The 10,947-nt window shown below is 39.6% G+C and overlaps 1 protein-coding gene across 1 annotated transcript; it reads left to right on the forward strand.

Moving 5' to 3' along the window:
• Window positions 1-4,603: 4,603 nt before the first annotated feature.
• LOC145050093 (secreted RxLR effector protein 161-like) lies at window positions 4,604-5,446 on the forward strand. Its single transcript, XM_078998400.1, has 4 exons — window positions 4,604-4,931; window positions 5,024-5,205; window positions 5,281-5,343; window positions 5,420-5,446. Exons 1-4 carry the CDS (start codon window positions 4,604-4,606, stop codon window positions 5,444-5,446), a joined length of 600 nt encoding a protein of 199 aa, XP_078854526.1.
• Window positions 5,447-10,947: the final 5,501 nt, after the last annotated feature.

Raw genomic sequence — 10,947 nt, forward strand, 5'->3', positions numbered from 1 at the left:
CTTATCCCTTGACGAGTTTTTCTACAACAACAGTTATCACATGAGCATCAAAGCAACTCCATTCGAAGCCCTCTACGACCGAAAGTATAGGTCCCCTCTGTGTTGGGTTGAGATGGGTGACACTCACTTAGCTAAGGGTCGAGTTCCAGATAGCGCTCTCACAGGTCCGGAGATCATTTGTGAAACGACCGAGAAGATCGTACAGATTCGTGAACGATTAAAAGTCGCTAGAGATCGACCAAAAAGCTACGCAGACAAACAGAGAAAACCCTTGGAGTTCCAGGTGGGAGACCGAGTCCTTTCGAAAGTCTCACCCTGGAAGGGCACGATACACTTTATGAAGCGTGGAAAGCTGAATCCAAGATACGTAAGACCTTTCGAGCTTATCGCTAGAATCGGCCCCGTAGCTTACAAACTCAATCTACCCCACGAACTCAGTAACATACATCCTACCTTCCACGTCTCGAACTTGAAAAAGTGCCTATCCGACGAGACTCTCGTAATTCCACTAGATGAGATCGAGATCAACGAGAGCCTCAACTTCGTGGAAGAACCTGTGGAAATTATGGATCGGGAGGTCAAACGAACGAAGCAAAGTCGCATCCCAATTGTGAAGGTTCGCTGGAATGCTAAGCGGGGACCCGAATTGACTTGGGAGCGCGAAGACTCGATGAAGAAGAAATATCCGCATCTCTTTCCAAATCCATGATTTGTATCTTAATTCTAAATTTCGGAACGAAATTTCCTCTAACGGGGGGATGATGTGACAACCTGAAATTTATTCCATCGCTGTAACCCATTTCCGTTAATAAAATTTATGTTTATTGAAATTTTCCGTTAACTTTTGGGTTAGGCAAATCAATTAATGCTATTATTTTATTTTCATAAGTGTCGAAACAAAATAAAAACACGTGAAACACCCTTGAATTCATTTTGAAAAGTTTTTAGTTTACGACCATTTAATCGGGTACGACCATAAACTCCGTTTAACGTCGGTATTGGGTGGATGCCCACCTCGCCGCAAACTCAAACCCTATATAAGGGTTGAGTGGCCTTCATTTGAGCCTTTTTCCCACTCCTAAAGCTTTCTCTCTCTACAAGTTGGACTTTGGTCAAGAAACACCTCATTCAAGCTCCAAAATCGTAAGTAATCCTTCCTAGCTTGTTGTTTAACTTTGTATCCATGCAAATTCGGGGTTGAATCATCCAAATACCTCAAAAACTTGTGTTTACGGAAATGGGTTACAGCGACGGAATAAATTTTAGATTGTCACACCACTAAGTTTGAAAAGCTAGAGAAGTTCGAAGGTGTTGACTTCAGGCGGTTGAAGAAGAAGATGCACTTCATGCTGACTACTCTGAAGGCAACATACGTGCTGACTACTCCTAGACCAACGGAGCCCGAGGAAGGGGTTGTTGAGACAATTGATGAGATAAGAAGGAGACAGAAGTGGGACAATGATGATTACATCTGCAAAGGTCACATTTTGAACGGTATGTCTGATGCTTTATTTGATATCCATAGTGAAGCCTTGTGTGCCAAGGAGTTGTGGGACACACTTGAATTAAAATATATCACTGAGGATGCTTCTAGCAAGAAGCTTATGGTTAGTGACTTTAACAATTATAAGATGGATGATTCAAGGTCTGTCACTGAACAATACAATGAACTCCTTGGCATATACGGTTAGTTTAAACTGCACATATGAATATGGATGAATCCATTCCTATGTCAACCATCATTGACAAACTGCCTCTATCTTGGAAAGACTTCAAGCACAACTTGAAATATCAAAAGGAGGAACTGTCTTTGGTTCAACTTGCTAGTCACATTCGTATTGAAGAATCTCTTCGTGCGAAGGAAAGTGACAAATCTGAAAACCCCAAAGGAAATTTTGAATCTGGACAACCCTCGGTTCATATGGTTGAAAATTAACCAAGGAACCAGAACCACAAAGGACATAGCAAACGCAAGCAGGAACAAGTCCCAAGCAACTCCAAGAAGAGAAAGGATTTTGTTTGTTGGAGGTGCAATCAAGTTGGGCATTGCAAGCGTTATTGTCATGTGAATTTGGGCAACAATGGTGCTGGAAATAGTGGAGCCAATGGGAAAGTGAACGGGTCTTCGAAACAAGTTAAAGGAGGTTAGTTTTTGACTAACTTTGATAATTCTAATTAGAATTATGCTTATTATGTTTCATTTATCCCTGAATCATTCTATGTCCATGATGATGATGTTGCTTGGTGGATCGACTCCGGAGCAACGAACCATGTATGTAAGGATAACCGGATGTTTGAAACATTAACTCCGCTTGAAGATGGTTCTGTGCTAAAAATGGGAGACGATTCTTTTAATCCTATTTGTGGTTTAGTTGTCGTGTGTCTTGAAGTTACTTCTAGAAAGACAATTAGATCATTTGATGTTTTGTTTGTTCCCAAGATTCACAAGAATCTTGTTAGCTCTAGTTGTTTGAATTCTGATGGTTTTAAACAAGTTATTGAGTCGGATAAGTTTGTTTTGTCTAAGGATTGAATGTTTATTGGCTTTGGATATTTACATAATAGAATGTTTTGTTTGAATATCGTTGACAAATTATTACCTGCTCATAATTCTGCATTTGGCATGTAAGATTAGGTCATGTCAACTTTAGAAGGATGCATGAGATATCAAAATATGGATTAATTCTATCCTTTGATAAGACATCTGATAAACGTAAAACATGCATGCTTACAAAAGTAACAAAACAACCCTTTCCTAGTGTCACTAGAAATTCAGTTGTTTTGGAACTTGTACACAGTGACATGTGTGATTTTCACTCCACTCATTCTTTGGGAAATAAAAAGTATGTAGTCACCTTTATTGATGACTGCAATCGGTTTTGCTATGTGTATTTGTTACATTCTAAGGACGAAGCCTTAGATAAATTGAAAATATACAAAACCGAGGTGGAATTGCAATTGGGCATTCCAGTTAAATGTCTCAGGACTGATAGGGGAGGTGAATATATGGATCCCATATATTTTCAATCAGTGGGTATCATTCATGAGACCACGACACCTTACACACCCCAGCAGAATGGTACTGCTGAACGCAAAAATCGAGTCTTAAAGGAAATGGTAAACTCAATGTTATCATACTCGGGATTGAATGAAGGATTTTGGGGAGAGGACATGTTAACGGCCTGCTATTTATTAAATAGGGTTCCAAATAAAAGGAACAAAATAGTCCTATATGAACTTTGGTTCAAGAAAAAGCTGAATTTGAGTTATTTTTGGGTTTGGGGATGTTGGCCAGTTGTAAAACTTACCGAGCCCAAAAAGAAAATTTTGGGAGAATGTAGAATTGATTGCATATTCATTGGATATGTTGAACATTCCAAGGCATATAGGTTTTATGTAATAGAATCTAATGATTCGGTTTCAATTAACACTGTTATCGAATCACCAGTGCAATTTTTGTTGAGATGCGGTTTTCATCGATTCAAAGGCCTAAGGATCTGAATTTTGGTGCTAATAAAGATCAAAATTCAGAAAGTCAATATGGTGGTATTGTGCAAGAAACACAAGAGCTTCGTAGAAGCAAAAGAGGCCAAATTGTGAAAATTTCGAATCCGGCTTCCAACTGTATTTGGTGGAAGGTTCGAGGGATGAAATTAATCTTGAATACTCTTATTGCTATGGTATTGAAGATGATCCTAATACATATCAAGAGGCCATGGAGTCTCATGATAGTGCCTTTTGGAAGGAAGCAATTGATGATGAAATGTCATCAATTCTTGAGAATAACACATGGGTATTGTCTGATTTGCCTCCGGCTTCTAAACCTCTTGGTTGAAAATGGATTTTCAAAAAGAAAATGAATGTTAATGGGAGTATTGACAAATTCAAGGCCCAGTTCATCATTCAAGGTTTTAGACAAAAACTTGGTATTGACTATTTTGATACGTATGCTCCAATTGCATGTATTTCTACTATTAGATTGTTGGTTGCATTGGAAAGTATCCACAATCTGGTTATTCATCAAATGGATGTGAAAACAGCCTTTTTAAATGGTGATCTTGACGAGGAAGTTTACATGAAACAAGCAGAAGGTTTCATTATGCCCGGTAAAGAGCATATGGTCTGTGAACTTGTCAAATCTTTGTATGGTCTGAAACAAGCGCCTAAGCAATGGCATCAAAAATTTGATGATGTGATTTTGTCTTTTGGTTTCAAGACAAACCAATGTGACAAATGTGTTTATAGTATATTTGATGATGCTACTAGAGCTGGAGTGATCATTTGCTTATATGTAGATGACATGTTGATTTTTGGCACCGACCAAAATCAAGTGGATGAAAACAAGAAATTGTTATCATCCAAGTTTTCCATGAAAGATTTAGGAGAGGCTGATGTAATTCTTGGAATAAGAAATAAGAGGATGAACAAAGGTTTGGTGATGACTCAAAGTCAATACGTTGAGAAAATTCTCAAGTGGTTTAATTTTACCCATTGTACTCATGTGAGTACTCCTATGCGTCCAAATGTGAAACTAATGCCAAATAATGGTGTTCCCATTTCATAGTTGGAATACTCTAAGCCTATTGGTAGCTTTATGTATGCCATGACAAGTTCCAGACCTGATATTGCTTTTATTGTGGGTAAGTGGAGCAGGTATACTAGTAATCCTAGTGCTCAACATTGGCAAGCAGTGAATAGAGTGTTCAAGTATCTCAAGGGAACCATGGATTATGGATTGAGTTATTTGGGAAGTCCTTTGGTTTTAAAAGGTCATTCAGATGCAAGTTGGATAACCAACATGGAGGACCATTCCTCGACTTCTGGTTGGGTATTCTTGCTTGGGGGAGGTGCCATTTCTTGGGATTCCAAGAAGCAATCTTGCATTACAAACTCGACAATGGAATCTGAGTTTGTTGCATTAGCAGCTACTGGTAAAGAAGCAGAGTAGCTAAGGAATTTAGTCTATGAGATTCTTTTGTGGTCTAAACCGTAGCACCTATTTCTATCCTTTGTGATAGTGCAGCCGCTTTGGCTAAGGCATATAGCCAGGTTTATAATGCTAAGTCTAGACACCTAGGTGTTAGACATAGTATGATTAGAGAACTAATCATGAATGGTGTGATTTTGGTTGAGTTTGTGAAATCGCAACAAAATTTGTTAGATCACTTGACTAAAGGTCTGACAAGAGACTTAATGTACAATTCTGTAATCGGGATGGGAATAAAGTCCATTTAATTATGTAATGATGAGACACTCAATTCCCTCCTAATATAATGTTAGGAGTTGAATTCAATGTGGAAAGCTCATACTTATAGATTGGAACACATGAAGTATTCATCCCAGGTATGTGTTTGGTTCTACAAGTTAGCGAGGTTGAAGTTTAACTTCTTAATAATTCATTTGATAATTGTAAGTGCAGATACATGGAAAGGAGTTACCTACATGATTGTGAAGTGTAGCCACATTTCAAGAGGTTGTGAATTTGACCTTGATACGATCATGAGAGGGTTGAGAGACTCGGCTTTATAATAGTTTCAAGTTGTATTTTGCTACAAATTAAATAAACTCATGTGTATTTAACTTTCTGGTATTCAAATGGGTTGATGGGTTCAATTCTTAGAACACCCCGATTCTCGAATATTTGCAAATGTATGATACTAAGTGGAAATTCAATCGTTTCAATATTTTCATTATGTACTAGTTTGGTTTATTTGATAAGGTTATGTTTCTTCAAGGGTTACACTAAAATGGGGGAGGATTGTTGGTGATTTTAGTGTCACCATGTCATTTTAAGTAACTGGAACTAACATGTGAGCTAAAGGGCATCATAAATTGTAGTCTAATATATGTACGAGGTTGTGCGGAGTGTACACACGTATAAGATCAAATTAGAAGCCGGTTCGACGACTAGTCGGGGGTCTGGGGGTAGCGCCCCTTGGTCTGAGGTTTCCAAAGGGGCAGCGCCCCTTTCACGGGGTCTAGGGGAAGCGCCTTTAGCGGGGTCCAAGGGGCAGATCCCCTGGCTGAGGTCCTGCTGACTTGGTAGAAATATCCGATCGGAAAGTGTTCTCATGATCCAAGTTGGTATCCAGATCTCCACTATAAACCCTATATTTTTCCTACATCATGGGCGGTCGCAAATATCACCCACAATCTAGGACGACCCTGAGGTCAGTTCAATTGAGATTATGATAAAATAGAGGTATTGACGTTCAGAATCGGCCACACATTTCTCATTTGCCACTCTAACGCTCCAACATTCTGGTGCGACATGAAAATATGTAATCGTATGATTGTATTGTGGAAATGTATAATCATATACGATTATACATGTTTATACATATGTACCTAATCATAATGATTACACATATATGTCTATTCAAAAAGAGATTAGTCATATATGATTGTGGTGGTTGGTGGCAACGGAGGTGGTGGTGATAGAGGTGGTGGTGGTAGAGGTGAAGGAGGTGGCATTAGTGGCTCAGTTGGTGCTAGAAGCGGTGATGGTAGATTCGATGGTGATTGTGGTGGCTGGGAAGAGGAACAGCCAACACTACATAATCATTTATGACTATAAGGAAAGAAGATTAAAAGAAATTTAAATATCTAAACATATAACAAATTATGCAGAGATCTAAATCCAAGAAAAAAATCTTTAGAAAAAGCAGAAAACACTCGTTCCAGATATACACTGCGGAGAAAAAAGTTGTGAACTACCAACAATCTCAATCTTACCCTCCTTTGTGTCACTATATCATCGTTTCGTCCTCGTCTTGTTTAGTTTCTATCACCGCAGTTGGGCTAGAGACCAGAACAACCCCTCTCTCCGCTTGGATCGTGTGACATCCCCATATTTCTCAGCCAGAAAAGACCGATTTAATTTATGCTTTATAAAATAAAATCAGATAAATATTTTTAAAAGATGTTGCGGAATTGGTCCCCAAACAAAATATGATAAAAGTTTATCAAAACCCTTCATTAAGAAGGTATATGTTTTCCATATATATATCAAAACCTCGGGATGTCATATTCCGATACAGATCAAAAGCATAAACAAGACATTATAAGCCTTTCAACAGTTATTTACAACTACTGGCCTATAATCCAAAAATCTCTCGTCGTTCTCCGACTATGCTCGGGGTCCACTACCTGTAATCATAAAACTGAGTGGGTCAGGCTTTGGAGCCTGGTGAGCATATAGGGTTTTCAACCCACAATAATAATATACTTATTAAGCTCACCAATCAACAATAACTCTGATTACCCATTCCCATTGTCCTCACTTTACGTCCCTAAACACCTATCAAAAGGGACCTAGCCTAAGGATTATCATCGGGATGGACACTACTGCTAAGGGGTTTCCTCAGCCATACATGTCCTTAAGGCAACCATGAGAGGGATGGAGTATGCCAATGAACATTTAATTCATCAACACCTACAAGTTGCGAACCTGCTAGTGTTCCAGTGGACTATCTAGAAAGTCCGTGGTCGTCATCTATACTCCGCTAGATGACTACAACAACAACAACAACAACAACAACAACATCGAGGCGTCTCACCATTTTAACACACATCAACTATTTCATCTACCCATGTTCTACCCAACATATTTTGTAGATAAAAACATATACAGTTTAAAACTTGTATAAAACATCAATTCAAGAGCCACCTCGAATAAACAATTAGCAAATTTACACATAACATGTATTTCAAGGTAAATACTTCATATCTATGTGTAAATTGAAAGTAACTACACACTCACTTATTTTGGTGAAAATCGGGCAGCAATTCGTTTCCTAAAACGATCGTTTCTAATAAAACCGGGAGTTTTATTGAGAAATCGGGCTCTGCAAAAGTCGGGCTTCGAAACTGAAAAGATAAATTTTCCGGGCTTCTCGGGCACTTCGTGGGGTATTTCGGGCTTTACAATCGATACCGGGGCTTTGCGGGATGTTAAGATGAAGAAAATATGGGTTTAGGGGTTAAAAGTGGCAATTTCTTAAAAATATTCGAGAAGGCTCGCAACCTTATATTTATAGGGTGAAGCTTCTGATCCAACGGCTGAGAAGGTTCGCAGGCAAAGGCTCGCACATGGCTCGCACATGCGAGGGCTCGGTGGTAGCTTCTAAGTGGACCGGAATCTACTGGTGCACCTGCGAGGTTCGGAGCTAGGCTATGCGAGGCTCGGAGCTAGGCTATGCGAGGCTCGGAGCTAGGTGCGAGGCTCGGACGGAGAGCTGGCTGCTTCGGATTGGGCCTCCTCCTCGGTCGAATCAGAATAGAACACATGGCTTCGCATGACTCAGCAGCTTCGGTGACTCAGCAGCCTGATGACTCAGCAGGACACGTGTCACATTCTAAGCGAGGGTGACGTGGCAAAGTGTGACTATGCGAAATTTCTCGCTTTTCGCGCCAAAACTTCTAAAATCCATGACTTTCACATACGAGCTCCGTTTTTGACGTTCTTTATATGCACGCGTAGCTAAAATTACGATCTAGAACTTCTGTTTAGACTTCGACGGCTAATTTTAACTTTAAACTTTATATTATTATTTTCAACAGACCGTGATAGGAAATCCGTTAAGAATTCATAACTTCTTCATCCGACGTCCGTTTTCGTCAAACTTTTTACCGTTGTGCTCCTAATGACGAGACCTTCAATTCTCGTTTAGGTTGTGTTGGTTAAAAATCGCTCGATCTAAAATTCGAGTTTTTAGCTATCTACTGCTACGCTGAAACTTCAAAAAATCATAACTTCCTCATACGAAGTCAGATTTAGGCGTTCTTTTTATCGAACTTCTCAGTTTAACGAATACTACAACTATCGTTTAGATTACTAAGGCTAAAAAGTAGTTTATTGAAAATTCACTTTTTACGACATTCAGCACCGTGCCGGTTTTGTCGCGAAACTTCGACAGGTCATAACTTCTTCGTTATAACTCGGATTTTGGTATTCTTTATATCCCCGAAATCCTTGTTTCGACCACTACAACTTTATGTAAAGATATCGGGCTTATCTCACACTATAATTTTGGCGCTTATTTTTATTCTTAATTAATTAAGCCCTAATAATTAAGCATAAAACACATAATTCACATAATATTCACATAATTCCTTTTCATTTCTTCAAAATGAGCTACAAAGGTTAACCTAGACTATCAACTCAATATAAATGCCTAGGCCAGAAACACGAGTGTTACAATTCTCTCCCCCTTAGGATGATTCCGTCCCCGGAATCACATATCACGAAACAACTACGGGTAGCGACTCATCATGTCACTCTCCGTTTCCCAAGTGAGATTTGATCCATTCGGCTGTTTCCAGCGCACAAGCACTAAATCGACCATCTTGCGTCGTAACTTCATAGTCTTACGGTCAACGATTGCCTCAGGTTCCTCGATCAACCTCTTGTTTTCACCCAACCTTAACTCAGAAATCGGAATTATGTCGGGCACATTTCCTGTGAACTTTCTCAAATAACACACTTGAAAGGTGTTATGAATACCCTCTAGTTCTTCCGGTAAATCTAGCTTGTAAGCTTGATTCCCGATCCTCTGAAGAAGTTTAAATGGTCCAATAAACCTTGGACTCAACTTCCATCTTTTACCAAATCTTATAAGTCCCTTCCACGGCGAGACTTTAAGTAAAACCGAATCTCCAACATCGAAGGATATCGGTTGTCTTTTCTTGTCAGCATAACTCTTTTGTCGATCTTGAGCAGCTAACATCCTTTCCCTTATCACTTTCAACTTTTCAGCAGTCTCATGGACTATTTCAGGTCCCATAAATTGCTTTTCCCCAGCTTCCAGCCAGCATGATGGCGTTCGACACTTTTCCCCATACAAAGCGTGATAAGGTGCCATCTTAATGCTTGAGTGGAAACTATTATTATAGGAGAATTCTACTAAAGTTAAGTGTTCATCCCAGTTACCTTGGAATTCTAGGGTACATGCTCTCAGCATATCCTCCAATGTTTGAATCGTTCGCTCGCTCTGACCATCGGTTTGCGGATGGTAAGCTGTACTCAAACACAACTTGGTACCCAATTCCTCTTGTAGACTCCTCCAAAACCTTGAGGTAAAACGGCTATCACGATCGGACACAATCATTAACGCAACACCGTGAAGCCTCACAATTTCCTTCACATAAGAATTCGCAAGTTTATCCATAGACCATTTCTCTTTGGCCGCTATGAAATGCGCACTCTTAGTGAAGCGATCAACGACCACCCAAATCATGTCGTGACCGTTCCTTGTTCTGGGTAGTTTAGTCACAAAATCCATGGTGATGTCTTCTCATTTACCCATGGGTACAGGTAAAGGTTCTAAACTCCCATACGGTTTCTGATGTTGTGCCTTAACCCTAGCACAAGTTACACACTCGGCCACATACTTAGCAACATCGAGCTTCATCGTCGACCACCAATAATAGGGTTTTAGATCCCTATACAATTTTGTACTGCCGGGATGAATCGAGTACATGGTCTTGTGAGCTTCTTCCATCAGAAGATCCCTTATTCCACCTGTCTTAGGTACCCAAATTCTATCTTGAAATACCTTTAACCCTTGGTTGTTTGTACCGAACACTAACGTTTTGCCCAAACGTTCTTCCTTTCGGTCATTTTTCTCTAAAGCTTCCTCTTGAGCTTTCTTTATACTTTCCACAATTGTCGAGACAACTTCAATTCTCAACGGTCTTGGCCTTTTCTTTTGAAGGTTTACCTTTCGACATCAGCAACAACATTTGCTTTACCAGGGTGGTAAAGTATCTCACAGTCGTAGTCCTTGAGTAACTCTATCCAGCGTCGTTGCCTCATGTTCAATTCCTTCGGATTAAAGAGATATTGGAGACTCTTATGATCAGTGAAAAGTATACACTTTGTGCCATAAAGATAATGCCTCCATATCTTTAAGGCAAATACTACCGCTGCCAACTCCAAATCATGAG

Source organism: Lactuca serriola, chromosome 5 (genome assembly GCF_051521515.1).
Source record: "Lactuca serriola cultivar US96UC23 chromosome 5, Lser_US96UC23_V15, whole genome shotgun sequence".
In the NCBI taxonomy this organism is placed as follows: Eukaryota; Viridiplantae; Streptophyta; class Magnoliopsida; order Asterales; family Asteraceae; genus Lactuca; species Lactuca serriola.

Coding starts and splice junctions, on each gene's coding strand:
- LOC145050093 (XM_078998400.1), top strand. CDS start 4,604: ATGACAAGTTCCAGACCTGATATTGCTTTTATTGTGGGTAAGTGGAGC. Junction 4,932..5,023: donor TGTTGCATTAGCAGCTACTG/GTAAAGAAGCAG, acceptor GTGATAGTGCAG/CCGCTTTGGCTAAGGCATAT. Junction 5,206..5,280: donor GAGACTTAATGTACAATTCT/GTAATCGGGATG, acceptor ATATAATGTTAG/GAGTTGAATTCAATGTGGAA.